A 26,568-nucleotide genomic window follows, 5' to 3' on the forward strand; every position below is an offset into this window, starting at 1 on the left:
ATCGAGTATTAGTTAATAGTCGGAGGATCATTTTGGGTATTAACTCATTAAAATTTAACATTTAGAAAATAAATTTCAACAGAGTCCATCGGAAAAAAATCATTAGATTGGAAATGGTATATGCAAGACTAAAAAGATAGGTATACAACAAATTAATTCGAATAATTGTCCATTGACTATTACAATTTATCAATTTTTTTTTTTTATCTTTAACTATTAATTTGACCATAAGTGATATATTGACTATAGATTTTGTTCTAAATTTAGTCATTTGATTAAATTTTCATTTGGTAAGCATTAAATTTAATGGTAAAATTGTAAAATTGACTTGTCAATGAGATGGACAAATTGTTTGTAGACAATGCATGCCGCATGTAACGTTGGACTAGGGTTATTCAATTCACTTAATTTAATTTAATTAAATGTAAAAATATATATTTTTAAAGATTTATATAGGGGTTTGGTATGCGGGTCACTGTTGAAATTACCTTCTCTACACCCATTTCCTAACAACATGAACTGGTCCCGATCCAAACTCAAAACAAATTACGAAGTATTATATTTTCACTCAAATTTTTTAAGTACTCGGACTTACATTTAAATCTCCGAACCTAAACCCAATGTTCGAAACTCGATAACGACAATGTGAAGATTATGTCTAAAGTGGGTAAATAATTTGTGCACACCAACATTTGATATTGTCTACTGAGTCATTAAGTTATCGTGTTTTACATATTTTCAAATGCTCTGTCGGATTAAGATATCGAGTCTTTTGGGTTAAGATTCAACATTTTGGCCCAAAAAGTTTATTTATGCTCTTGCATAAATGGGAGACAAGGTCAAGACGTGACGAAGATAGATGGACCAAACCTCAACATGATTTTCTCAAATTGAATGTGGATGCTGCTATCAATAAGGATAAAGAGAGAATGAGGTTCGAGTGTGTCATTCGCAATGAGAAAGGTCAGTTTATTGCTGTCAATGAATTTCAGAAGGATGGTTTTACACCCCAAGGGAGGGCGAAACAGCAGTGATCCGAGAGACCCTAAGCTGGATAAAGGATGTACATTTTGAAAGGGTGCAAATGGAGATCGACTCTCTTATCTCTTATAGTGGTTCAAAGTTTAAAACATAGTATTGGGGAGTCCTCCTTTCATTGTTAGTTAAGGTGTATTTTTATCGTTTTCTAGACGGTTAGCAAATCGGACAGTCCATTTCTAAATCTGATTGTTCGGAGTAGTTTTTCAACCCTCCGCCCTATCCTTATAATGTGTTGTGACCATTATTAATCTATGGTTTATTTTTTATAAAAAGAAAGAGTTTATTTATGATTCCAAAATTGCAGCAATAACGAAAAAGTGTGTTCAGGCACTCACGTGCGGATCACTCGTCAGCATAAAAAAATTTCCAATTTTCCATATCTACTGGCAAGTGACAGACGGAAAGAAAGAAATCTTCTCCATTTCGCCACCGCGTAACCGCCGGATTGCCGCGACCCGATCCACCGACCCGCCGCCATTATTCCCGACCGACCTCGATTTTCTCTTATTCCCCGCTGGACCTCAGCCGTTTATGACCTGGCCTACTCTTCAAGCTTTTCACCCGCAATTCCCATTCCAAAACCCTAAAACCCACCGAACCATCAGCTCCAGCGCCGACGCATTTTCCGCCGCCGCCATCAGGATGAAGGACCGGATGCCGTCTCCACACGGCGCCGTTTACGTTCCTCCTCACCAGCGCCTCCGCTCCGTCATCGTTGCTCCCTCCGCCACTGCCGCTCCCCAGCCTGGTGGGGGCGGCCTCACTCCCACCGCACCTATCGATTCGAAGCCCAGTTTTAGCAGCAAAACCTCCTTCCCTAAATCTAAAACTAACAATCCATATCCTTACTTGCCGCCTCACCATCAACTCCAACCGCAACAACAGTGTCATTTCCGCAACACGCAACCGCAGAAGAATCCTCAGCTTGATGATGTCTACGAGGAAGGTTCCCACCGTGATTACGAGCTCCCTGTCTTCGTCGTAAGTTTTGGATGCTTGTTTTGCGCTATTGTATAATGTAATAATTATTATTAACTCTTGTAGTTCTGTCCTTCTTTAATGCTGTGTTAAATTGAGCTATTTTTGTGTTCTGATAAACCTCAATTAATTATTCTGACATAATTGCATTTAGGCATCAATACATTGTTGTTATGCTACATGATTTTGCCTTGATCATCCCACATTTGAGTTCTTAGTGAGTGAATATTATCCTGCCTATTAGCTTCATGTTTTGTGTCTGGCAGATACATTGTACTATTATATGGTGATTGCTTCCAGGTTTTGTAATTCTTCATTTCAGGATTGCCTCTAATCTTAGTATCTAAGAGTTTATATTTCAGCAGTATTATATTCCTCACCGAATTAATGCACTTGGTGGCAAAAATAGACCAAATTATGTGGCTAAGTTTGGAAGGGTCTGATTTTGGTAGTGACAGTAGACGGACTTATGGATATTTACTGAACTTTTGAGAAGGTAGGATTCACTTGTATTGGGAAATTAACTGAAATAGGCAAAAATGGAAGCATATGGACAAAAGTAGCTAACTTTTAAAATTTGGCAAAAAATAGTCAAAACTACTTTTGCTGTAGGGGCGGAGGTACAGTGGGGTCCACTGCCCCTACTGAAAAGTTTGATTTTTTATAACTAGTATTATCCCGACTGAACATTTTGTTTTTGTTTTTAAACTAGTATTATGTATTCTTGTTTTATTTGTATTATTTAAAAAAAAATTCAGAGCATCTCCTTCTGCCGTTTTGTTCTGCCCCTCCATCCCAGACTCCAAAACCTTCACCTTCTCCTTCAGGGCTTCAGCGCTTCACTCCTTACCCATAATTAAAAGCTCTTTATTATATTAGAGGGAAGTACCCAACTTTTCAAATCTCATTCATGACGCTCAGCAATGGTGCGTCTGTTGGGAATAATTATTATGGACTATTACTGTATTGTTATTGTTGTTACTATTATTGCGGATTGGGATGTTTGTGTTTTATTGTTTTGTAATAGGAAATTGGTACACAAACTCATTTGTATTCTATTCTGAGTGAACATTGTTTGGCTGCTTTAGTGTTCCCTTGTGACTTATGATTTCTTTATCTTGCATTTTAATGAATCTTGTATTTATATTATTTTATTGAACTTTGAAGTGAAATCATTGTGCTATTTTTGGGGTTTTGACAATTTTTTTTTTTTTTTTTTTGGGATGAGTAAAACGGTTTATACAAACTTCTATACCCAAGATAGAAGACAGCATGTAAAGTTGAGCTATTTTTTGTCAATTTATGGTGTACCTTGAAGAACACATACCAACTGTTGTATAGAGGTGTGCATTGATTGTTGTCTTTAAACTCTGCATGAGCATTGTATAGTTTTCCAAGATTCATTGTTCGGTTCACGAAATTACTTTCATTTGTCAATTGAAATGCAATTTTATTATGACAATTTCACAGCATAGTCATATTCTTTTTCAATTGTCACCTTTCATTTGCTTCAATAGTTGTGACATTTGCCGCTTAAAATGTTCCCTATTCTTTGTTGTAAATTTGTAGTGGTTTTTGTGAGAGAAAATAATATTTAATTCTTTCAGATATATAGCCTGTTAGATTTTGGACAGGGGAGTGAAAATAGAAAGTAAACTAGAAATGGAAATGAGGTGACAAGAAAGTAGTGCCAATTATGAAAGAAACACCAGGTTTGAACCCCAAACCAGATGGATTAAAATGCTCCTAAAGGAAGTAATTTTATTTTGTTAGGGAGGCTGGATGTGTTTTCTATCATTCTATGGTTTGGGTTTTGAAAGGCAGAAAGGGTTGGTCAAATTCAGTAATTGGTTTGTCTTGTTAGTGCATTTTGATGTACTTGTGTTTCATAGTATTGGTGCTCCTTTTAATAAATGTATTTAATATAAAAAAAGCCTGGTACAATGTGGATACTTAGTCAATTCTGCAGTATTCAAGTAATACATATATGTCTGTGACACAATTAATGTTTGCATATGGATTTTAGGGTTCAGCCACCTCAGACAAAGTTGATGCATGGAAATGGAAGATGACCACCCTTTTACGTGACAATGATAATCAAGAGATAGTCTCAAGGGAGAAAAAAGATAGGCGAGATTATGAACAGATTGCAGCTTTAGCAAGTGGCATGGGTTTGTATAGGTATGTTTGACTTTATGTTTTAGGGTGTTCTATCTTTAGATTTGTGGAGTACAGGGTTTTTGACATGAATTACCTTTTTCACAGCCATATGTATGCAAAAGTAGTGGTTGTTAGCAAGGTTCCATTGCCAAACTACAGGTTCGATCTAGATGATAAACGTCCTCAAAGAGAGGTATTTTCTTTATGCTGTTCAATGTTCACATATTGTACTTATCTATGCAAACACTATTATAATTATCATGTGATGTGATGTTCCGTTTTCAGCCTTACGGCTGCCACGTCATGTCTTCACTTGCCTTTGTTTTTATTTGAATTAAAAAAAGCATATTGATGTCTTATTTTGCTTCCAAATTTCCTTGTTTTTTATTTTTTAAAACTCTTTTTTGAGTCCTGAATCGTAGTCTACATCTCTTTTGCCTTTTCTATCATTTCTGTTTATCATCATTGTATAATTGGTTATGGGTTGACAGGTAATTCTGCCACCAGGGCTACCAAGAAGGATAGACGATCACCTAAAAAATTACCTTTCTTGTAAGCCTAGCACAGCTATGTTTTCAAGGTCAAGCAGTAATTGTAGTATTGGTACTGATGAGGGGCTTTTTGAGCTTCCTGAACCACTGCCACATAATACGGCTGCCATGGATAATGTCATTCGGCGGAGGAGTATGCAAATGCACACTGAGCAGCAGAGTTGGCAGGTTGATTTTTTTTTTTCTTTCTAACATTGACCTTATGAACTTCGGAGTCCATGTGCTATGGCTCTACTTATTTCTCTAGAGCTGAAAATTGAGTCTCCGTATGGCTTCAGGTCCATTAGTCAGCACAACCAACTATTTATTACTGTTAAAATTATGATGATCTAAAACCCTCCCAAAGTGTATTGCTTGCATACTAAAGATGGAAAAGTTATAGTGAATTAGGAGGACGGATGCTGTATTCTATCCGCTCATATTCACAAATCACAAGTAATGGAAGGCTCAGCTTGATGTAGTGCCATCTATTCACTTTTTGAGCATTGGCCATGTGGCTGTGGAAGTGAATTCTCAGAAAAAGTGAAAACAGTTTCAAGGTTGGGTGTCTCCCTTTGATGTGGTAGCCATACACATTGGTTTTATTTTATCACAAATTACACAAACTAAAGGGTATGAGATTAGAGTGCTTCTTTATTTTAGAACTCATATTTTGTGGATTGTGTGTATTCTGCATTAAGATGGAGAAAGGACTCCAATATTTAGTGGTATTGATGGCTGAATTCCAAATGACCTTTGTCAACTAAAATGGTTATGCTAATATTTCTCTAATGTTGTTGACTTGTTGCCTTGTGGAAGTCCATGTTGTTGTTATCTTTTGGATTGGTTTTAATGCTATTAGGTTGGTTAGCGGAATAGGTCAGAAATATAATGAGATTTTGCAAATATAACATTTTTTAGAATAAGCCTATGTTATTTGGTTTGTTTTCTATTCCGCAGAATGAGTCGTTCCCTTTGCATTGGGAATGACTATTCCCAAGAGGGACTGTGTGTGTGTGTGTATAGTGTTGATATTTTTGTCATTTGGCAATCTATTGCTTATCGATACTTAAAACCAACCAAAATTTGAAATACCATTCCTTATATAGTTATATGATCCCCATTTCTGTTCCTTGTGCAAACCAAATAATGGAATAGAATTCCCATTTTGTCCCACATGCTTTTGTTTTCATTCCCGTTAACCAAATGTCATGTAAGAAGACTGGGATGGGTAACTAGGATTTGCAGAATATTTTTTTAGCAGGTTTATCTTCAAATTTACTTTTCCCCTTGTTCCTACATTCTGGATTATTTTGAGGGGTCCTCACAGACATAATAAATTTGCACAATGATTTTAACCTTGTTTTACTCATTAAGGACTGGCTTATTTGAAGTATAAAAACATATTTTTTTATTTTAAGCTTAATGATTATTCCAAATTGTTCTACCACTTCTGTTCTCTGGATTTGCTTATGATTTTATATAATAAAGCAATAAGATCTTACTTTCTAATTGATAAAATGGGATTTTTTGATAACTTTATGTGAAAGGCAAAGATTTCTTGAGATTAAAGAACTCGTTAGTTTTTGTTCCTTGGGTGACAACAGTACAACACCAATATTCATCATAGTCCCAAATTCCATAAACAAATTTTTTATGTTTGCAACTCAAAACCACTCAATTAAAGCACTTCTTTAATCTTTGCTCATTGAATGCTATTAGTGTTATGAATCTGGTGAGGATTCAATTACCTCTTTTGATTCTATAACTGGATGAATGGCATAATTTTTTCCTTCTTTGCTTTTGTATGCTGTAGGAATCTGCTGAAGGTAGGAAGATGCTTGGGTTTCGATGTAGTCTTCCAGCTTACAAGGAAAAGGATGCAATATTGAGTGCCATTTCACAGAACCAGGTATGCTGATATGCATTGTGGAGCTGTGAAACAAAATTTGGGCAGACTTGAAAACCCTGTACCTATCTACTAGTCTACTATGCTCTCTAGCTTTTCTTAAATTTATTTATTTATTATTTGTTTTTGTGTGTGTGGGGGGAGAGAGGGAGGGGGTGGGAGGAAATGGTGTTCTGGCATGAGTATTGAGGATCGGTGTGAGCTGTTTATGTGCATTCTTCAATGGAGCAGTTTTAGGTGCTTTAATTATTAACCCTCTGCTAGTTGGTCGGATGTGTTCAATTTTCCATTTCACTGCAATTATGCATAGTGGCTTGAGATTCTTGTCCTCTTTCAATTTAGTTATATCAGACAATGTATGTCAGCTTACTTGAGGTGCATTATTCCTTGAAGTGTACTTAATCACATTGGACTTCCTAATGTACTGAAATGTAAAAGCATGTCAAAGGAGCAAGAGGGAGGTGATATGTTTTGCAATTTTGGAGAAAATATTTACCCTATGGATATGGCTAGGATGAAGAATCTATTTTTTCTATTCCACTAAGGGATGCTTTTGTGATGGGAGTGGTCCTCTCTTGTGTAGATGGCTTTATTGTTTTCTGTTTTGAAATGTTATTTGGTTATATTAAGTTCAGTATGAAATTTTAGACAACTGTATATAGTTTAAACAAGGGAAAACTTTTTATCTTTTTTTTTTTTTTTTTTTTTTTTTTTTTTTTTTTTTTTTAATCTTGATATTGCTGGTAATGAGAAAAATGTTTCCCATTTTTACAGGTGGTTATTATATCAGGTGAAACTGGTTGTGGGAAGACCACACAAATTCCCCAATTCATTTTAGAGTCTGAAACTGAATCCATGCGTGGAGCTGCATGCAGTATTATATGTACCCAGCCTAGAAGAATATCTGCTATGTCTGTAGCTGAAAGGGTTGCCGTGGAGAGAGGGGAGAAATTGGGTGAAGCAGTTAGTCTCCAAATCTCTAGCTGAAAAAACTTTATGTGAACTGAATCTCACATCAAAGTTTTTCTGACTGTTTGTTCTAAGGTTAATTCTTTTTGGTCTTCTCTTTTCAGGTTGGCTATAAAGTTCGGCTTGAAGGTGTTAAGGGAAGGGACACACATCTCCTTTTTTGTACCACAGGCATCTTGTTGAGAAGATTGCTAGTTGATAGAAACTTGAAAGGTGTGACACATGTCATTGTGGATGAGATTCATGAGCGTGGAATGAATGAAGGTAAAGTGCCATCTTCACTAGGATATAGTTATAATATGTTTGGGGGAGTAATTTTTAACTATTTTACATGTTCATGCCAGATTTTCTGCTCATTGTTTTAAAAGATTTACTCCCTCGTCGACCAGAACTAAGGTTGATTTTGATGAGTGCAACTTTAGATGCGGAGCTTTTCTCATCATACTTTGGTGGGGCTCCCGCAGTCCATATTCCGGTAAGTCACAAGTTAGTCACGTTTTTTCCACTAGAGAGAGAGAAATGTCTTGGAAGAGGGGGGAGTGTGGGGGTTCAAGCTTGTATCCAAGGTCACCTAAAATTTTGGAGAATCGAAACATATGTTTGTTATAAACTGTGCCATTTTTGTTTATCACCCACTTCTCACTCGCAACCAAAAAGGTCCAACTTTCCTGACCTTTGTTTGTGTATAGAGATGCATATATCCTTGTTCTTTTTGTCTTGCTACTAGGTATGTCCATAACTTTTATATACTGCCTTTGCACTTTCAAAACTGAATCTATGCTAGAAATATACATAGATCAATGTTGATATATATATATATATATATATATGTATATGTATATGTATATGTGTATATATATATATATATATATATATATATATATATATATATATATATGTATGTATAGGTATAGGTATAGGGTGAGGTTCCTATGAGAACGAACCTCCCCATGAGTCCATGAGAACTAATCTCATCCATTAAAAAAATAGATCTATGAATGAGATTAATTGGAGGATTAAAATGCCCGCGGCCCGTGTGCATATTAAGCATGTGTTGTGTGCAACAAGTGGCATGCCTAATATGCACACACACGTTTTTAATCTCCCAATTAATCTCATCCATAGATCTACTTTTTAATGGATGAGATTGGTTTTCATGGACTCATGGGGAGGTTGGTTCTCATATGATCTCTAATATATATATATATATATATATATTTGAGTACAATGCTTGCAAAATGTCATTTATACCATTTTCTGTGGTGAAATGACTTGTGCTTAATGATAATGGCAAGTTGTGTACTTTTTACTCTGAAATCAATCTTCCAGGGAAGATCAGAAAGCTTTTCTTTGTGGAATTCTGGCAGTAATGCACATATAATACTCCCTTGTTCTATTTTATCTGTCATACTTACTATTCATTGGTCAAACTAACTCTTTCTTCTTTGTTTATTTTCTTTAGTATTTTTTTTACTTATTTTTAAATTTGATTTTTTTTTTTGTGTTTAATAGTACTTTTAATGTAGTTTCTAAATATATAAATTTTGTATACTAATACTAAACTTAATATTATGAAAAATCAGATTAAAAATAACTTCAGTCAAGCCTCGTTAACCAAACCAGACACATAAAATGGAACGGAGAGAGTAATAAAATATTAAGTTAGCTCAGTCATCATTATCATGTGGCTATAATTGTAATTTGTAAATACAGAATTGAGCTTATCATGGTGATTTGGGACTGAAGTTATTTGTTAATTAACTTCATCACTTCCCAATCTGATTATCAAATCTAGTACTTACTTGGAGATAAGAACCTCATAGGGACTTTTTGGGCGATTGTTTTGATGTATATATTAATTACTTTTTAATGTTGGAACTTTAGAGCACCCCCAACCCCCCCCCCCCCCCCCCCACACACACACACACACACACACACACCCACCCACCCACCTTTTTCTTTTTCTTTTACCTTAATTAGAATAGTTTCTTAGTTGGATTAAACTAATTTTCATTTCCTCGTTGAATATTTAGGGCTTTACTTATCCAGTTCAAACTCATTTTCTGGAAAATATTCTGGACATGACGGGATATAGATTGACTCTATACAACCAAGTTGATGATTATGGTCAGGAGAAGGCGTGGAAAGTAAACAAACAGGCTCCAAGAAAGAGGAAAAGCCAACTTGTGTCTGCAGTTGAGGTATACTAAATTAAAAGCAGCTTTCTTACTTTCCTTATATGCTCTAATAGTGCTGTGCTCAATTCTTCATTATTATTAGGATGCCCTTGGAGCTGCTGACTTCAAGGATTATAGCCCACAGACAAGAGAGTCTCTGTCTTGTTGGAACCCTGATTGTATTGGCTTCAATCTCATAGAATATCTTCTGTGCCATATTTGTGAAAATGAAGGGCCTGGTGCTGTTTTAGTTTTTATGACTGGTTGGGATGACATAAGTTCTCTTAAAGAAAAGCTCCAATGTCATCCTACCTTGGGAGATGCAAGCCGGGTCTTATTGCTGGCATGCCATGGTTCTATGGCCAGTTTGGAACAGGTGAGTGTATACATTTTCTTGTTATCCTGTTCATTCACTATATATAAATGTCAGAGTTTATTATGCATTTGAGTATATACACTTCTATTATATGCAAATCAGCTATATGGAGTGTGAAGAATGTTATGACTTGTTTATTTTTGTTTATTCGTTTGTCTGTACTTATGAATGTTTTGTGTGTAGAGGTTAATATTCGATGAGCCTGAAGGTGGAGTTAGGAAGATTGTGTTGGCTACTAATATTGCTGAAACTAGTATTACCATCAATGATGTGGTTTTTGTTATTGACTGCGGGAAGGCAAAAGAGACATCATATGATGCACTCAATAATACTCCTTGTTTACTTCCTTCATGGATATCAAAGGTTTCAGCTCAACAAGTAAGTTATTTATTTATTTATTTATTTATTTTTTTTTTTGGGGGGGGGGGGGGGGGGGGGGTGAATAGTTGTTCAAAAGTTTATATTCTTTTTAGATGTTAGTTGGATACATCTCCTAGTATGTACATTTCATTTTAATAATTATAAATAGTAACTGCACTATTAATAAGTAATATTAGCATTAAAGTTGGTCATCTCTTGTTATTTTGACTGAATACAAATATTTAAACAACATTAGTCATAATACATAAATTTTAAAATTTTGTTTTAAAAAAAGTATCTCATTGAGGTAAAAATAGGGAAAGCAAAATATTTAAGGCTGACTGGGGGTCTAGATGAAACTTCCCTTTTTATTTTTAATCTATTAAATGATTGTTAGATGTTGGTCAACATTGCGAAATTAATAAAACCCTATCTGTCCATTCTCAAACGAAACCATCAACCAAATTTAATAAATAAATAAATTGGGAGGGGAACATAACCGTAGAGACAGTTATTCTGTACTCTTGCCAAACAAATTGGTGGTGCGCATTAAAATAGGTTCCTGCACCTCAGGCATCATATGCAGCATGCATTGCGTCAAAGTGACACATCATAGAAAGGAATTGCCATTTATGCAGGCGACCCTGTTGTTACGCAACGAAAATTTTTAGTTTAAGAATTGATTTTATTTTTAATGTTTGATATGCACTTTTCTACTTACAATCTTTCAGTCTGCATACATAAAATCCTCATACTGCTTTAGAAACTTATTAACTGTCTTCTTTTTGGTCCAATCTTGCAATTAATAGAGAAGGGGAAGAGCTGGACGTGTTCGGCCTGGAATATGTTATCATCTTTATCCTAGATGTGTATTTGATGCTCTTGCAGATTACCAACTGCCTGAAATTCTGAGAACACCTTTGCAGTCACTTTGTTTGCAAATCAAAAGTTTAAAACTTGGTAGCATTTCTGAGTTCCTATCCAGGGCTTTGCAGTCACCAGAGTTGTTAGCGGTACTATACTTAATTAGATAAAATGTTCTGGTCCTATAGTATTTCAGTTTATTGGTTTCAGGAATAACTATGAATTTCTCTAGCAATATGCCAATATATAAAAGTCATATCCTCCATGTGTAGAGCTTTCAAATTATCCAACAACTCATTACCTCATTTTACTGCTAGGTTCAAAATGCTATTGAATATCTGAAGATCATTGGGGCTTTGGATGAGAATGAAAATCTCACTGTTTTAGGTCTGAGCTTTGTTCAGTGCCATCACTTTTATTACAGAAATTGATGCTAAGGCTGCATCCTGACGTTGCTTTTCCACCTGGTTTCCAACAGGACGCTACTTAACCATGCTTCCAATGGAACCTAAACTTGGAAAGATGATTATACTTGGAGCTATTTTCAATTGTTTGGACCCAGTTTTAACTATTGTGGCTGGTCTTAGTGTTCGTGATCCTTTCTTGGCGCCACTAGACAAGAAAGATGTAAGTTCATCTTGGGTTGCAAAATGGTTATTTGTTTTTGTTTATTTATTTATTTATTTATTTTTTTATCTTCTACAACTTTTCTTTTTGTATTTTGTGGTATATTCTCTCTATTAATCATTAATGCTTATCCAGGAATAGTGTGATGAATGCATTGTTCAAAATTTTATTATTTTATATCTATTTTTATTGAATAACACATTGAGTATCTGTATGTAATCAGTACAACTTTAAGTATATAGCCATAGTTGGTGGGTTTTGTACATGTTTTTATCATTGGAATGTCAATCCGATATTGAATGTATTGCCCAAAAGAAATAAAAATATCAACATGAACATGCTTTTAGTATCTTTTGTGTTTCATTTTCTCTGTAATTTGGGTGGTACCCCATTGGTGCCTATGGTATTTAAACTAAGTTTGTACAAAGATCATTTCTAAACTAAAGATGCAAAGAAGCCTTTGATCTAAAAGAGTAGATTGGCTAGTCAAATGCTGAACTTGCACTTTTACAACAGCCATTAGTAAGCTGTCAGACAGGTAAGGTGAATAATATCTCCTTGCATCCATTAATATATACTAATGTAGCAATTTAATGCTGGCAGCACTGAATAATGTGTGTGCCATTATGACAGAACTTGCATGTAATCTGGTGATTAAATTAAGGGAATCCTTTCTGTTCTGGGTTCCCTTTGATAAAGGGGAAAGGTTAGAAATGACTAATTTTCTTATTGTAGCAGAAAAGCAGTAGTCATACATATAAATATGTTTTACACGTTTGTACTGAATTAATAATATTGCGTGCTCATATCTTCAGATTTTTCGATGGTGTCATGTTTTTTATTGCTGCTTGCCAACGTCCTGAAAATTGGAGTTACACATGTTAGTTCTTAAAAAGTCAAAATTGCCAAGCTATGCAAAAGCATGTGCTGATTGTCAAATTTTTATGATAACAGCAATTTTTGTACTAGGTGTGCAGATAAATTTTATACATATTGTGAGGTTTAGTTTTAAAACCTGCAAACTTTGTTTGCCCTTTAATCCCCAAGGATCAATTGTGCTTAACGCTTCGAACAACTGTATGTTGCTTCTTCCTTTCATGTGCCAATATTGTATATTTGTATGTAACAAGTGGTGTTTCTTATTTTCAGCTAGCTGAAGCTGCGAAGGCTCAGTTTTCTCGTGATCATAGTGACCATCTTGCTCTTGTCCGTGCTTATGAAGGCTGGAGAGATGCTGAAAAAGATCTTGCCGGATATGAATACTGCTGGAAGAATTTTCTTTCTGCACAATCGATGAAAGCTATTGATTCTCTTCGAAGAGAGTTCTACTCTTTACTTAAGGATGCTGGCCTTGTTGACAGCAATGCTGCCATTTACAATGCTTGGAGTTACGATCTGTGTTTACTTCGAGCAGTTATTTGCTATGGACTATACCCTGGAATCTGCTCGATTGTGGTAAGCCTTTATGAGTTTCTCTAGAACTGGTTATGTAAGCTGGGTATTTGATGAATTACCCACATTAGTCATCTTGTTTTGGACATTTCGCTTAATTTGAAATTACCTGTATGCATATGTTTATATTACTAATATCTAAAGAGTCAATAATCTATAACTAGTTCACAAGACTACCCCCCAACAAGAAAAAAATGGCTATTCTATTATTGAAGCTGGATTTATTCCCCTGCCATCCCTTTTTAGTCCTTTCACTTCATACTAATATCTTGTTTCTTCAATTAAATACTTGTTATGGCAATGCTTTGCAGCATAATGAGAAGTCATTCTCATTGAAAACGATGGAAGATGGCCAGGTGTTTTTGTACTCTGTAAGGATATCTTGTGCTTATTGGCTTCTTGTATCTTCATTCAAAGTTCAAACACATTTACAGTTACATATTTGCTCGATATACATGTGCAGAACTCTGTTAATGCACGGGATTCTAAGATACCATTCCCATGGCTAGCTTTCAACGAGAAAATTAAAGTGAACTCTGTTTTTCTTCGGGATTCTACAGCTGTCTCTGACTCAGTACTGCTGTTATTTGGTGGAAGCATTTTGAAGGGCAATATGGTGAGTACTCTTGTCTATTATTCCCCAAGACTACTTGATACATAAAGTAATTTGTTTAATGACAATATCAAATGATCTGACAGGAGGGCCACTTGACAATGTTGGGTGGATACCTAGAGTTCTTTATGAGCTCTGCAATAGCAGAAATGTTCCAAACTTTAAGGAGAGAGCTCGATGAGCTAATTCAGACCAAAGTAAGTGAAAGAGGGAGGGAGCAGCTACAAGTGTTTTGGTCTTTCAGTTTCTATTTTGTATTTTGTTTCCATTGCATTATTTATAGTCTCAGTTCATAACAGTATGTGCTCTTTCCATTGCGCATTCACTTAGCTACACCGTTTTAAACATCACAACACCTAACTGTCAGATAATTGATGATTGATGTTAAGTTTGTTTGTGCAGCTCCTATATCCGAGGATGGATTTACATGCATATCACGAACTTGTGTCTGCAATACGGTTGCTTCTCTCAGGGGATCAATGCAGTGGTAAATTTGTTTTCAACCATCAGGTTGTACAACAATCCAAGCCATTTGTTGCTGCATCATCACCAGCAGCAGCCATGATATCAAGAACCGAAAGTGGTCCCGGGGGTGATAATTCTAAGAGCCGACTACAGACTATACTAAGCCGAGCAGGCTATTCAGCCCCTGTGTATGAGACAAAACAACTTGGTAACAACCAGTTTCGAGCAACAGTGGAGTTCAATGGGACACAGATAATTGGCCGGCCATGCAATAACAAGAAACAAGCAGAAAAAGATGCAGCAGCTGAGGCTCTGGATTGGTTGTTAGGGGAAAACCGAGCAACAAATGGTAATGTTGATCAGATATCAATGTTTCTGAAAAAGAGCAAGACAGATCACAATTGAAGTTTTGAACTTATGATACAAAATGGCCACCAAGTGGTGTGTGCTCTAAGCACAGCCTCATAATATTATTCGTCTTGTGACACCGAGGCAGTGGTATGTCAGTGCCTGATTTTGGAATGCAGTGCTGTGCTGACGAAACATCACGTGGACATGCCAATCCACCGAGGGACTGACTTTGCTAATTTGGTGAAAGAGTTGGTATGGGTACGGGTATGGGGCAAGCGGGGTGTTGCGTGTGTTCAAGATAACGAGATACCAGTCACTTAGTAGGCAATGGCATGGCTCACTCAGCTATTTCATAGACAACTACATGGTGGCATCATAAAGATGTGTGGGGTGGTGTGGGGTGGGGGGTATTTTGTAAAAGGATTCAGCGTGGGGCAAAAAAGCAACTAATTCTTTGAGCTAGCTAGCTTGCAAGCTACCTAGTTACCAATGTGTTTTATTCTGGCAAATTATACCATGGACCAGGGTCTATTTTGCATTGTAGACCCTGGTCCAAAAATAACCTTCAGATTCTGTATCTATACTTGATACATTTTGTACTTGCAGTTAATAGTTTTTGTATCAGTAGCTGTCATATCATGTGTTAGCAATTATCAAGTCAGATTTTGTATCTATAGTGACACATTCTGTACCTACAGTTTAGTTTCTATACATGTAGCTATCATCTTATGTGTCAGTTATTATCAAGTTATTTGTTTACATATACCGAAATTGTTAATTGTAGGTACAAAATGTGTTATCAGAAGGTACAAAATTTTTGTATTAGGGTTCACAAATGCAATATGAATCCTGGTCTATGGTATAACAATTGTTTTATTCTCTTTTTGTACATAGTTTTCGGAATGCACAAGCTAAGGGGATAATCCATTTGTAGTTGTAGTAGTAGGTTTTTCTCTTCTTTTATTATTATTATTATTATTATTATTATTATTATTATTATTATTGTATTGTTATTATCAAGTTATTATTATTATTATTATTATTATTATTATTGTTTTATCAAGTTATTTGTTTACATATACCGAAATTGTTAATTGTAGGTACAAAATGTGTTATCAGAAGGTACAAAATTTTTGTATTAGGGTTCACAAATGCAATATGAATCCTGGTCTATGGTATAACAATTGTTTTATTCTCTTTTTGTACATAGTTTTCGGAATGCACAAGCTAAGGGGATAATCTATTTGTAGTTGTAGTAGTAGGTTTTTCTCTTCTTTTATTATTATTATTATTATTATTATTATTATTATTATTATTATTATTATTATTATTATTATTATTATTATTTTTTATGCACTGTTGTTTTTCGTTTTGCTACTTGGTAAGGTAAGAATGGAAATGAATTATGGGGTTGCAATTTTTATTTTTTTTAAACATAGGGAAATTGGATAAGAATTAAAATGGGAAGCTTTGAATAGGCCATAGCAAAAAATTGTATAATATTGAAAAAAAAAACTTATTTAGGGTTTCTTGTCAAAAATGCATTCCCAAATGAGGTTTAGAAAATTTTTTAAACATTTTTTCCATTTAAAAAAATATGTCAAGCGCAAGTGGCACTTGCGTCTCACATATTATATGCTCTCACGCGTATAGATATGAAGATGAAATGCAAGTGGCAATTGCGTTTCTCGTGTTGTACTAAAAACGTAATTGCTACTTGCGTGTGTCTTCCATTGGCATCGGTCAAAAGAGATGCAAGTGGCACTTGCAACTCTCATTAGACGCAAGTGAGACTTTTCACTGCGTCTCTAATTCGCCCATAAGTTGTCAATGGTTGACCAACTCAAACTACGAAAGCAAATAGACAGTTCCCACATAAAGTCAGACTTGTAATCTTGTGGTTATCAAGTCAATTGTTCGACCAAAAGAATACATCGTGTATATATATATATATATATATATATATATATATATATATATATATATATATATATATATAATGAAATTATAAATATTATAGATATTTCACAAACATTCTCTGGACTAGATTAGTTGAATAATGTTGATGGGAATGGAATCGGGGGCCTTTAATTTTTCACGTCTAATCTATTTATCACTTAGTTGCTATTGCCCACAATAGTACAATACTCTAATTATTGCTTCATTTTTTGTTGTTATTATTTATTATTATATTCTAATTCTAATTTCTAAACCTAATTACACACATATATATGCGGTGCAATAAATATATTGCACATTTTTTCTTCTTTTCATGGAAGTGGAATCTCATTGCCTCCTACTAAAACTTACATCAACGTAAAATTTTATATATAATAAATTTAAGAAAAATTCTATGATGTCGAACAATAATTAAGAACACGGTAACCAAATGGCGCCAGTTTTATAAATGAAATGATGGTTTTATTTTCATTTTCTTACAAAGTATACATATAGTTGCGCTTGAATAGAGTCTAATCGAGACTCGACTAAATTAGTTTCATCCTGCAAGATGCATATATCAGTACAATATGTCAAAATAATAATAATAATAATAATAATAATAATAATAATAATATACCAGTACAATATGTCAAAAAAAAAAAAAGTATGCATATAGTATACCCATTTCTACTTATAATAGTCATCATCGTTATTCTTCGGGTTTACAAAATTTTCTAATAAATTTATACATATTTACATGATTTTATTTAATTAATATATAATCGATGGACTCAACTAATTCATGAGAATATGTATAAACAATCAGAAAATTATATTAATAAATGTTAATTTGTATACAAATGACATTTTTTAAATTAGAATTTGTGATTATGTAATATAATTTATTCAAACATTGGAATATACAGCTCTTTTGGCCCCATGAATGTAGCTGGTGTTTATAATTAAGCAACAACCTCTTTAATATATATATATATATATATATATATATATATATATATATATATATATATATATATATGCCAACTTAATTAGGTTATGAATTATGATATATACTAATGTTTTCAATCAATCAATATTATCCTATTGTTAGTCCATCTGGTTTGCAATAATTTTTTTTAAGAAAAAAAAAATCGCGAATTTTGTTTGTAATTAAAAATTTGTTGTCACCACTTATAATCAATATGATATCTTTCTTTTTCATGACAACTCAAATTGATGAGGCCATTGTTTGTATGTATATGATAGGACTACACATCATATCAATTTCAACATTGTTTGAAATCTTAATTTCTATTCATTTCATCATCACCGCTAAATTATATAGACCTCAAGGCTGAAATTACAATGTATATTTTAAACATATACATAAAGGATCATGTGAGAAATGTAAAGATCGAAATCTTGTTTATCCATCTAAAAATGGACTAAATGGAGATTTAAACTTAACATTATCAGAATGCGATTCTGGATATATAAACCAGCCTAAAGCCTAAACCAAAAAACTAAATAATTAACCTAAACCGAAAATAGTAAACCCTAAGCAATAAAAAGTGAACCTACAAACCAAACTAAAAAGCGAAACACTAAATTAAATATATATATATATATATATATATATATATATATATATATATATATATATATATATATATTAAAAAAAAACTAAATCATAAAAGTGAAAACTAAGTGCATTGCACTTTTAAACTGGCCAAAATGCACATTATAGTATTACAAAGTACACCATATAGTACAATGTTGAAAAATAAACTTTTAAAATTGAAAAAATTATTAAAATATCACACTGATGAATCGTTAGATATAGATAGATGAATGAGTGTAATTGATTCTTAGTTTTTTTTGTTAAGAACAAGTGTGTATGTGTGTGTGTGTTTCAGTGTGCACGCGTGTATATATATATATATAATTCAAATGAAATGATATGTTCTATTTAATTAAAATGCAAAATAATTTCATTCATTATTACCAAGACTATGTGGCTTTTTGTGTTTTAGTAGGTTGAGAAAATATATGAACAGATAATACATTGTAATAGAGTCAGTAGGCATTCAAAAAAAAAATTCATTCATTATTATTTTGTAATTAAGACAAAGAGTACGTATTATAATAACTTTGTAATTATTTCAAAAAAAAAAAGTATTAAACAAAATTTTATAATGGTAGTGAACACAAAATTTATATTATTAATCAAAAGTCAAAAGTGACAATTGTATAAGATAAAATTTAGGGTGTGGTAAAAATCCCCACGTGTGTATAGCCGCAAATCCGCGATAAAGTTGATATGTGTTACGGACACATTATTAGTGTACGCAACTTATCTAACGTTCGATATGATGAAAATATAGAAGTGTTAGGTTGTAATAATGAAGAAATCTTAGGACGGTGTAAATTGAAATCTAATGATGGTACCAATGTTTTGTTTGGCCACAAGTTTCTAGGCAGATGGCAAGTGAAAATGTAGTGTCAAATAAAGAGTCACATGATAGAATAAGATCATCAATGAGTGTCCATATTTCGACTCAATAAAATATTTGAGATACTGTAAATTATAGTGTGTACAAAGAATTTGTCTATTTTGAACATAATTCATACACAGATACACTACACTGTTGCTGTTTAGGTTCGAATTTTGGTATTTTCTCTCAAATATTACCTACTGAATCAATGAGTTAAGCCCGTGCGGACATCAATGATTTTTTTTTTCTATGACATGAAAAAGAGAAGGTAGAGGAAAGTGAACAAAATAAAATTCCAGGAAGTAATTGTGGACTCCACATTTTTTAATACGCGTTGATGCGCATTTCGCGTACCAACTACGCTCAGTGGGTGCATAAATCATTAATTTTTATTTTTACAAAATTACTTTTTTTTTTCTCTCTCAATTAAACTACAAAAAGCAAGAAAAAAACTTGATATTTAAAAAAATTAAAAAAAAAGAAAAGAAAAGAAACTTAACTTGATACATTAAAGTTGCTCTTCAATCATGTCAGGTAACAAAGGCTAATGAGTTCCTCAATCATCATCAGTCACGAAAACCAACGCATATATAGAAGTGAAAGTGTGATTGTTTCTCATCACGACTCACTAAACTGGAAAAAAAAGTATGTACATTTCAAGTAACTTACTCCATATAACTTTAGCATACTTTTAGATATAAAAAAATGTTAAACATAACATATAACTTTATACGAAAAAAATTAATTAAACTTTTAAATTTTAAAAAGTTATAATTAGACATATTAACTTGTCATTTTTATACATTTATGTTCAATAACTTATATATCATCCACCGATAATAATCAATAATTAAGATTTTGACAATCGGCGATTGTTTGTTGGGATTATAATTTTCAAGATTATAAATCTCATTATTTTCAAATTATATATATGTGTGTGTGTGTGATGGTATCGCTGTGGTCCTTCCACATATAGAGATGGCAATTTGCCCCGCCTCTATCGGGAACGGAGATGGAGAAAATTTTTGGTGAACGGGGACGGGGATATCCCTTCCCGCCCTGCTCCATCCCAGAATAATTATTATAATTAATATATATATATATATTAATTAATATATATATATATATATATATATTAATTATAATTAATATATATATATATATTAATTATAATAATTATTCTGGGATGGAGCAGGGCGGGAAGGGATATCCCCGTCCCCGCATATATATATATATATATATATATATATATATATATATATATATATATATATATATATATATATATATAATTGTTTAAAATTTAAAATTATACTAATTTAAGATTTGGCTGAGAGTTGACGAAAGATGGGGAATCTCAAAATTTCGTGTAGAGACAGGAATGTGAACTATTTTCAATTCCCCGTAAAAAATAAGACAGGGATGAAGACTATTTTTAATTTTCCGTCAAAAATAAGAACGGAGACATGAAGTATACTCCCCGCCCCGCCTTGTTGCCATCCCTATTCACATATGACTAACCAGACCTATCAACGATCAACTCATAGCTCCCATTTAGACCTAAGCCTAATGTATTATAGACTTAGCTTATATCTTCATCAATATGCCAATGTGTTGGATATGTCATATCAATGAAATATGGAACAGAAGTTAAACAATTTGACCATTCATAGATTGCGAAGAAAAATTATGTTGTCTAACCAAATTTGCCCTTTTTCACAAGGTTCCAACCTTGTAAAATCACTTTCCTTAAACCACCATGCATTTATGGTTTGTATTTTTGCATTGAATTGTCTTTATTTCTTCTACCTCTTCATCAACCAAACACAAACACCAATTCCAATATAACTCACCTGTCAATTCTTTACTCCAACTTTATGGAAGCACAATCCTAAAGGACAAAGTGGGTATACTTAGAACCACCTTTCACTTTTGTGGAAACCTAAAACTAGGGTTAGTGGCGTTTTACCTACCTATATGTTCACGGGTTTGGCCTCTGTTTGGCAATATAAATTAATTAGTCAGGACATATTCGATCAAATTGAGAATCTGAAATTGACGATTTTAAATGGATTCAATTTTGAAGTAAAATAAATACAGACATATAGTTATGTTGCACTCTCATTTTGATCCCAACCGCATGTTATCAAGTATAAAAATTAAAAAGTAATATTAAAATATTTAATTCTAACAGAGGTCTCTTAACTTGTGGACCATGGTCCAAAACGGCAGACACTATATATAGTGTATCTAAACTACACTCATTGGAGGCAAGGCAAAGGACGGAGGCGAGGCGGTGACTGGCCATTGCAGCGAGCGACATCAACAACGACAGTGCTGTGGAAGCATAGGCGGAGGCAGCGTTGGAGTCTCTGGTCCGTCTGTCTAGGCGTCTTTGAACGAACATAGTAATTTTTTTTTTTAATGTTATTCCCTCAAAACGATGTTGTTTTGAGTGAATAACCCTTAAAAAAAACGCCATACAGTAATTATTCAACCGACTAGATGGTCTAGGCGCCCGGCCGCGAAAAAGGTCGATTCCAGCCTTCTTCGAAGTGGTCCGGCCTCGCTTATGTGCGATTTTTATAACATTGATTGTATGTAGAAGTATACATGCAACAAGATAACTTAAAATCATTTGGTCAATTCAAAATTTACTTTTTTTATGGTCAAAATATAATTTTGCGAAATTCAATCTTAGGATATTTTAAAAATACATAAAAGTCAAGTGAACAAAACCATTATTAGCACTCAATGTATCTTAAAAAGCTTGAAATGCTGGCAGCAGCAATTTATTAGATAACATAAAGAGAAAACTAATGAAACAAAACATAAAAACATAAAAGAGGAAAATGAAACAAATTTGAAAGGACCAAAACACCACTCTAATTACAACATAATATTTTTTTGGTTGAAATTTCGGTAATATGTAATCAGAAAACTGGATCGGAAAATCAGAAATGATACTCGTTAGAAAGTCATACATTTAGTTAAGGACCAAAAGTGTTTCGATTATGATAGTTAAGGGACCAAAAGTGTTTACTCGATAAAAAATAAAGAAATCTAGAAAGGGCAATTTAGGCATTATATAAAAAAGATACTCTAATTAATTATCAAATTCCATTGCAGGACGTATCCTTATATTCCTTTATTACCACTCTGGCCTTTTGACCGACGTACAGACATTACTCTCTCTTCAGCTGTTCTGAACTGTCACACAAGAAGAAGAAGAAGAAAGAAGAAGAAGAAGATCCATACCTATATATACACCTATATATACGTACACACTTCCAGAGAGAGAGAGAGAGAGAGAGAGAGAGAGAGAGTATTTGGTTTTTTGCATTTCAGCTGCGCCAACGCCTTCATTTCTGCAAATCTTTCTCTGGCTCTGATCCAACGGCCACTGCAATCTTTCCCTCCAATCGTACGGCCACGCCTCGCCTGTCAGCTTTTTCTGAATGCAAGTACCATAATTTGCCCTTTTTAAAGCTTATTTTACTACCTTCCCTCTCTGTTTATATGTATTTCTGTTCGTACATAGACACGTGTGTGTGTGTCTGTGTTGTTTATACGGCATATTTTTCAGTGTGGAATACGTAATATTATTGAGTTTTGTAATCTGAAACTGCCACGTGTGGGAGAAGGTTTTTGGGATTGGTTAAGATGATAGGCATGCACCATACGTTACTTATTGCTGCGGTTTTGGAATCGGGGTTCTACTTATATTTTCTCAAATCGGATGGCTTTCAATTCGAATCGTATACGCTTTTTTTTAGGGGTTGGCGCCTTGGCGGTACGTAGGTGATGCTCTTTTGAATTTAATTTATTTTTTAAAAAAAATTTTCGGTGGCATGCAGTGGAGGGATTTTGAAATTTCGGCTGGATTTTGTGGTTCGTACTTGATAAAGGTCAGTTTTTTAGCGAATTTTTATGGAAATTTGTGTTATTCTGGAAAACGCTGGATAATCTGAGTTGCTTTAATTAGTTTCAATAGGGTTTTAGTGCGCATGAAAGTACAAAGGATTTAAGTTTGAAGAAGAGGTGTGTCAACTATCATTAACATTTCTTCTTACTGTTTAATGTTTAGCTTTCTCCATCATTGCACTTCCAAGCTTTATATCTTGTATGCTTTTTTTTTTTGGTGGATGTTTGTAGATAATGATGATCTCTTAGGTTTATGTATGTGTTTTGAAATTTAGTAATAGTTTGAGTATGAGTGTTAAATGTGGCAGAGCTAATTTTTAGGTTTAGTTTTTCATTTGGATTGAGTTTGCTTCTAAGTCATGTATTTTTGCATCTTTGGAAGGTAGATTTGTATTCAAATAGAGGTAATGAGGTTGGGAATAAACCATCGATGCAGTCTGATTTTGCTGAAGTTTTAGATAAAAGATGCCAGATAAAATGAGAATTGGATTCTGGGACTGCTTTTTTGCCTTACTGGTTAAATTAGCAGTACATAATTATGATTACAATTTGGCTATCCTTTTTGTCCTTCTCCTGCCTCTATTGCATCTAGAATACTACAGAGGTCAGCAGTTAAAAATTTTCACAGCATGATGGTTGTGGTAGAAGCTAGGTGAGAAAGGATTAGACCATAGCTTTGGTGGACATTGTTAAGAAAGGCATGGTGGTACAAGGCTTAGTGCTGAACTAGTGTCAAGAGAGTTGAATGGAGAAATAGAATTCAGGATTAACACTTTGTTTAGTTTAGCACCCAATATTTTTGCTTTACTTGACCATAGACTTTACATGCTTTCTAATGGAATATATTAAACACGCTTCACAATTATTGGTCTTGAGTTAATATATACTTTTTTGGCTTTGACAAGAATATAAAAATAGTTTTGAGTTACGGAGTATATGATATAGCCTTGCAACACATTTCACATTTAATCGAGGCTGGGATTTTATAGATTCTGAGCTTTATTTCTGTGCATATGTTAGCTTAATATACTTTTATATGGTTCAGCTTTTCTCACTGGAGTTACCAGCCTCATTTATCTGTTGAAAATTTTTTATATGCAGTCAAGAAGCTGGGTTTTGATAGAGGAGGCTTATGGAGCCTAATGGTCATAGAAGGAGTAGCAAAAAGAATGTTGTTTCTTTGCAAAATGGTCACTTGGGCTCATCAACTTCTGTTGATGAATTGGATCCTTGGACTGCTTGGGCATACAAACCGCGTACAATTACGCTGTTACTTATTGGTGCATGTTTTCTCATGTGAGTTAATCGATCTTTCTATGGGTGCATAGTTCAGATACTTCTTTACAATTGTTATTTCAGTTTTTTTTTTTTTTTTTTTAAAGTAATTTTAACAATTTTCTGTTTTGTTCACAGAATTCAATATGCCTGCTTCTTCATACAAATTGTTTTTCACCTTTAGACTGGAAAGAATTCTGCCTAGTTATATCCATTCACTGTTGTTAGAAACCAAAAGAAAGAAAGAAAAAAAAAAACCATTGTTATTTATTAGAAAATAAAATATGAAAGAAAGAAAATATCCTGGCACATCAATTTAGCCAGTATGAGTGAGACATTGGTAGTAGTAAGAGCTAGGTAAGACTTAAGAGTCTAACCAAAATATAGTTTGGTGGATGTTGAGACACAAATGCTAGTGCAAGGGGATTCATAGAGTCATATAGCCGAACCCAACTACTTTGGAATTAAGGCTTAGTTGAGTTGATTTGAGAATGTCAATTTTTCAGAGTCTATTACTGACTTGGGAGATTTATATAAGTTGCTATGTAGTCTTATTTAGCAGTTCTGCAATCATCTAGATAATATTTCCTATTTGTATATGTTTGATGCATTCAGCCTTTACATAGTATTGTTCACTTGCTTCTTAGATGCAAAATTGGCATATTCTAAAGTCTCTTTCCCTTTGACCAATTTGTCTTGAATTCATCTCCTTCCTTTGATGTAGCTTTTTCCCTGCCACTTCTCTATACAGCAGTTATATTGTCCTCCTTTTGGAAGTATACAAGATTGCTTTCCTTTAAGTCTCGCCAATTGTCTTCTCAATGATATATTTCTTGATTTCTGCATCTTTACTAATTTACTGCTAATTAATTTTTCCACATGTTCCTGACATAGAATATGTTTCTCTTGAAGATCTTGATTTATTTATGTCAACATCATTTCAGTTGGGCAAGTGGAGCTCTAGATCCAGAAAGCACCTCAACTAGTGATATTATTATATCTGTGAAAAGGTTTGTGCATTCTCTTCATGGTGTTTTTGAGTTTTTGCCTTCATTATTAATGATCAATTATTCAATTTCTTAGCGAATATAAAAAGTTGTTTTCCTTGTATTTATTAGGGGAGTATGGGCAATGGTTGCAGTGTATCTTGCTTACTCTTTACTGCAAGCCCCTTCAACGTAAGTTGTGAACTCTAATTTTTTATGAGAATTTACTTTTGTGTTTCTTCTTCATTAATTTGTTGTTATTCGACTCCCTTTCTGCTTTACATTGATGAGTGGCTATCTGCACACTTTAATTTCAAGTACCTACCATTGCAGAGTTCTTATTAGACCACATCCTGCCATCTGGCGTCTTGTTCATGGAATGGCAGTCATCTACCTTGTTTCATTAACATTTTTGCTTTTTCAGGTTAGTTGTTTGTCAAGATTCATTTTTGCTTGTTTTTGTAAATTATTTTAATGGATTGCTCTTTTGACTTTGTCTAACCTTTGTTAATAATCATTAACAAAACTGTTGGTCTCTCAGAAGCGTGATGATGCTCGCCAGTTTATGAAATATCTGCATCCCGATCTTGGTGTTGGTAATGAATTTGGGCCTATCATCTAGCAATTAGACATTGATCAGCTTATCTTTTATAGGCGATCCGTGCAACTTGCATCTCCTTTCTTGAAAGTGCTTTGTTTTTGTTTAAGTGCATTATTACTTGTACAGAACTTCCTGAAAGATCCTACGGTGCTGATTGCAGAATCTACATATCTGAAAATGCGACCAACAAGTTTAAGAATGTTTATGTATGATTCTACTTTCACATCCTTGTAAAATTCATATTTATATTTTTTTTCCATTAGTTATTTTACCTTGGGTTCTCCTTTTTGTTCTTGACTTGACCATTTAGTCTATCTGATTCATTGCTTTGTCTTATAGGATACTCTGTTTGATGAGTTTGTTCTGGCTCATATTCTTGGGTGGTGGGGAAAAGCCATAATGATTCGCAATCAGCCTCTGTTGTGGGTCTTATCAATTGGCTTTGAGTTGATGGAGGTAGAAGTCTTGGCCAGC

General features: G+C 33.8%; 2 protein-coding genes across 8 annotated transcripts in view; both read left to right on the forward strand.

Annotated features, from left to right (window-relative positions):
* The first annotated feature begins 1,367 nt into the window (after nt 1–1,367).
* On the forward strand, nt 1,368–15,578 carry LOC109161115 (DExH-box ATP-dependent RNA helicase DExH5, mitochondrial). The gene is made up of 19 exons (XM_019309464.1): nt 1,368–2,022; nt 4,046–4,200; nt 4,285–4,372; nt 4,671–4,898; nt 6,526–6,621; nt 7,393–7,581; nt 7,692–7,851; nt 7,932–8,062; nt 9,621–9,788; nt 9,868–10,140; nt 10,324–10,518; nt 11,310–11,513; nt 11,682–11,751; nt 11,843–11,991; nt 13,141–13,446; nt 13,755–13,814; nt 13,907–14,059; nt 14,143–14,253; nt 14,459–15,578. The coding sequence occupies exons 1-19, from the start codon at nt 1,573–1,575 to the stop codon at nt 14,924–14,926; spliced, it is 3,654 nt and encodes a 1,217-aa protein (XP_019165009.1). The 5' UTR covers nt 1,368–1,572; the 3' UTR covers nt 14,927–15,578.
* Nucleotides 15,579–22,448: 6,870 nt separating this feature from the next.
* LOC109160991 (CDP-diacylglycerol--serine O-phosphatidyltransferase 1-like) overlaps nt 22,449–26,568 on the forward strand; it is a 32,992-nt gene continuing 28,872 nt past the window's right edge. Inside the window, exons 1-9 of one of the 7 annotated variants that reach the window (XM_019309289.1) lie at nt 22,449–22,768; nt 23,166–23,216; nt 24,334–24,528; nt 25,452–25,517; nt 25,626–25,685; nt 25,827–25,917; nt 26,035–26,089; nt 26,221–26,300; nt 26,434–26,550. In XM_019309289.1, the coding sequence (XP_019164834.1) occupies nt 24,365–24,528; nt 25,452–25,517; nt 25,626–25,685; nt 25,827–25,917; nt 26,035–26,089; nt 26,221–26,300; nt 26,434–26,550 (633 nt within the window). In that variant the 5' untranslated portion in view covers nt 22,449–22,768; nt 23,166–23,216; nt 24,334–24,364. Of the gene's footprint in view, nt 22,769–22,970; nt 23,067–23,113; nt 23,217–24,333; nt 24,529–25,419; nt 25,518–25,625; nt 25,686–25,826; nt 25,918–26,034; nt 26,090–26,220; nt 26,301–26,433; nt 26,551–26,568 lie in introns of those variants that run through there. The other 6 variants (XM_019309288.1, XM_019309284.1, XM_019309286.1 and 3 more) reach the window with 6 other exon arrangements.

This window comes from Ipomoea nil, unplaced genomic scaffold (assembly GCF_001879475.1).
Source record: "Ipomoea nil cultivar Tokyo-kokei standard unplaced genomic scaffold, Asagao_1.1 scaffold2921, whole genome shotgun sequence".
NCBI lineage: Eukaryota > Viridiplantae > Streptophyta > Magnoliopsida > Solanales > Convolvulaceae > Ipomoea > Ipomoea nil.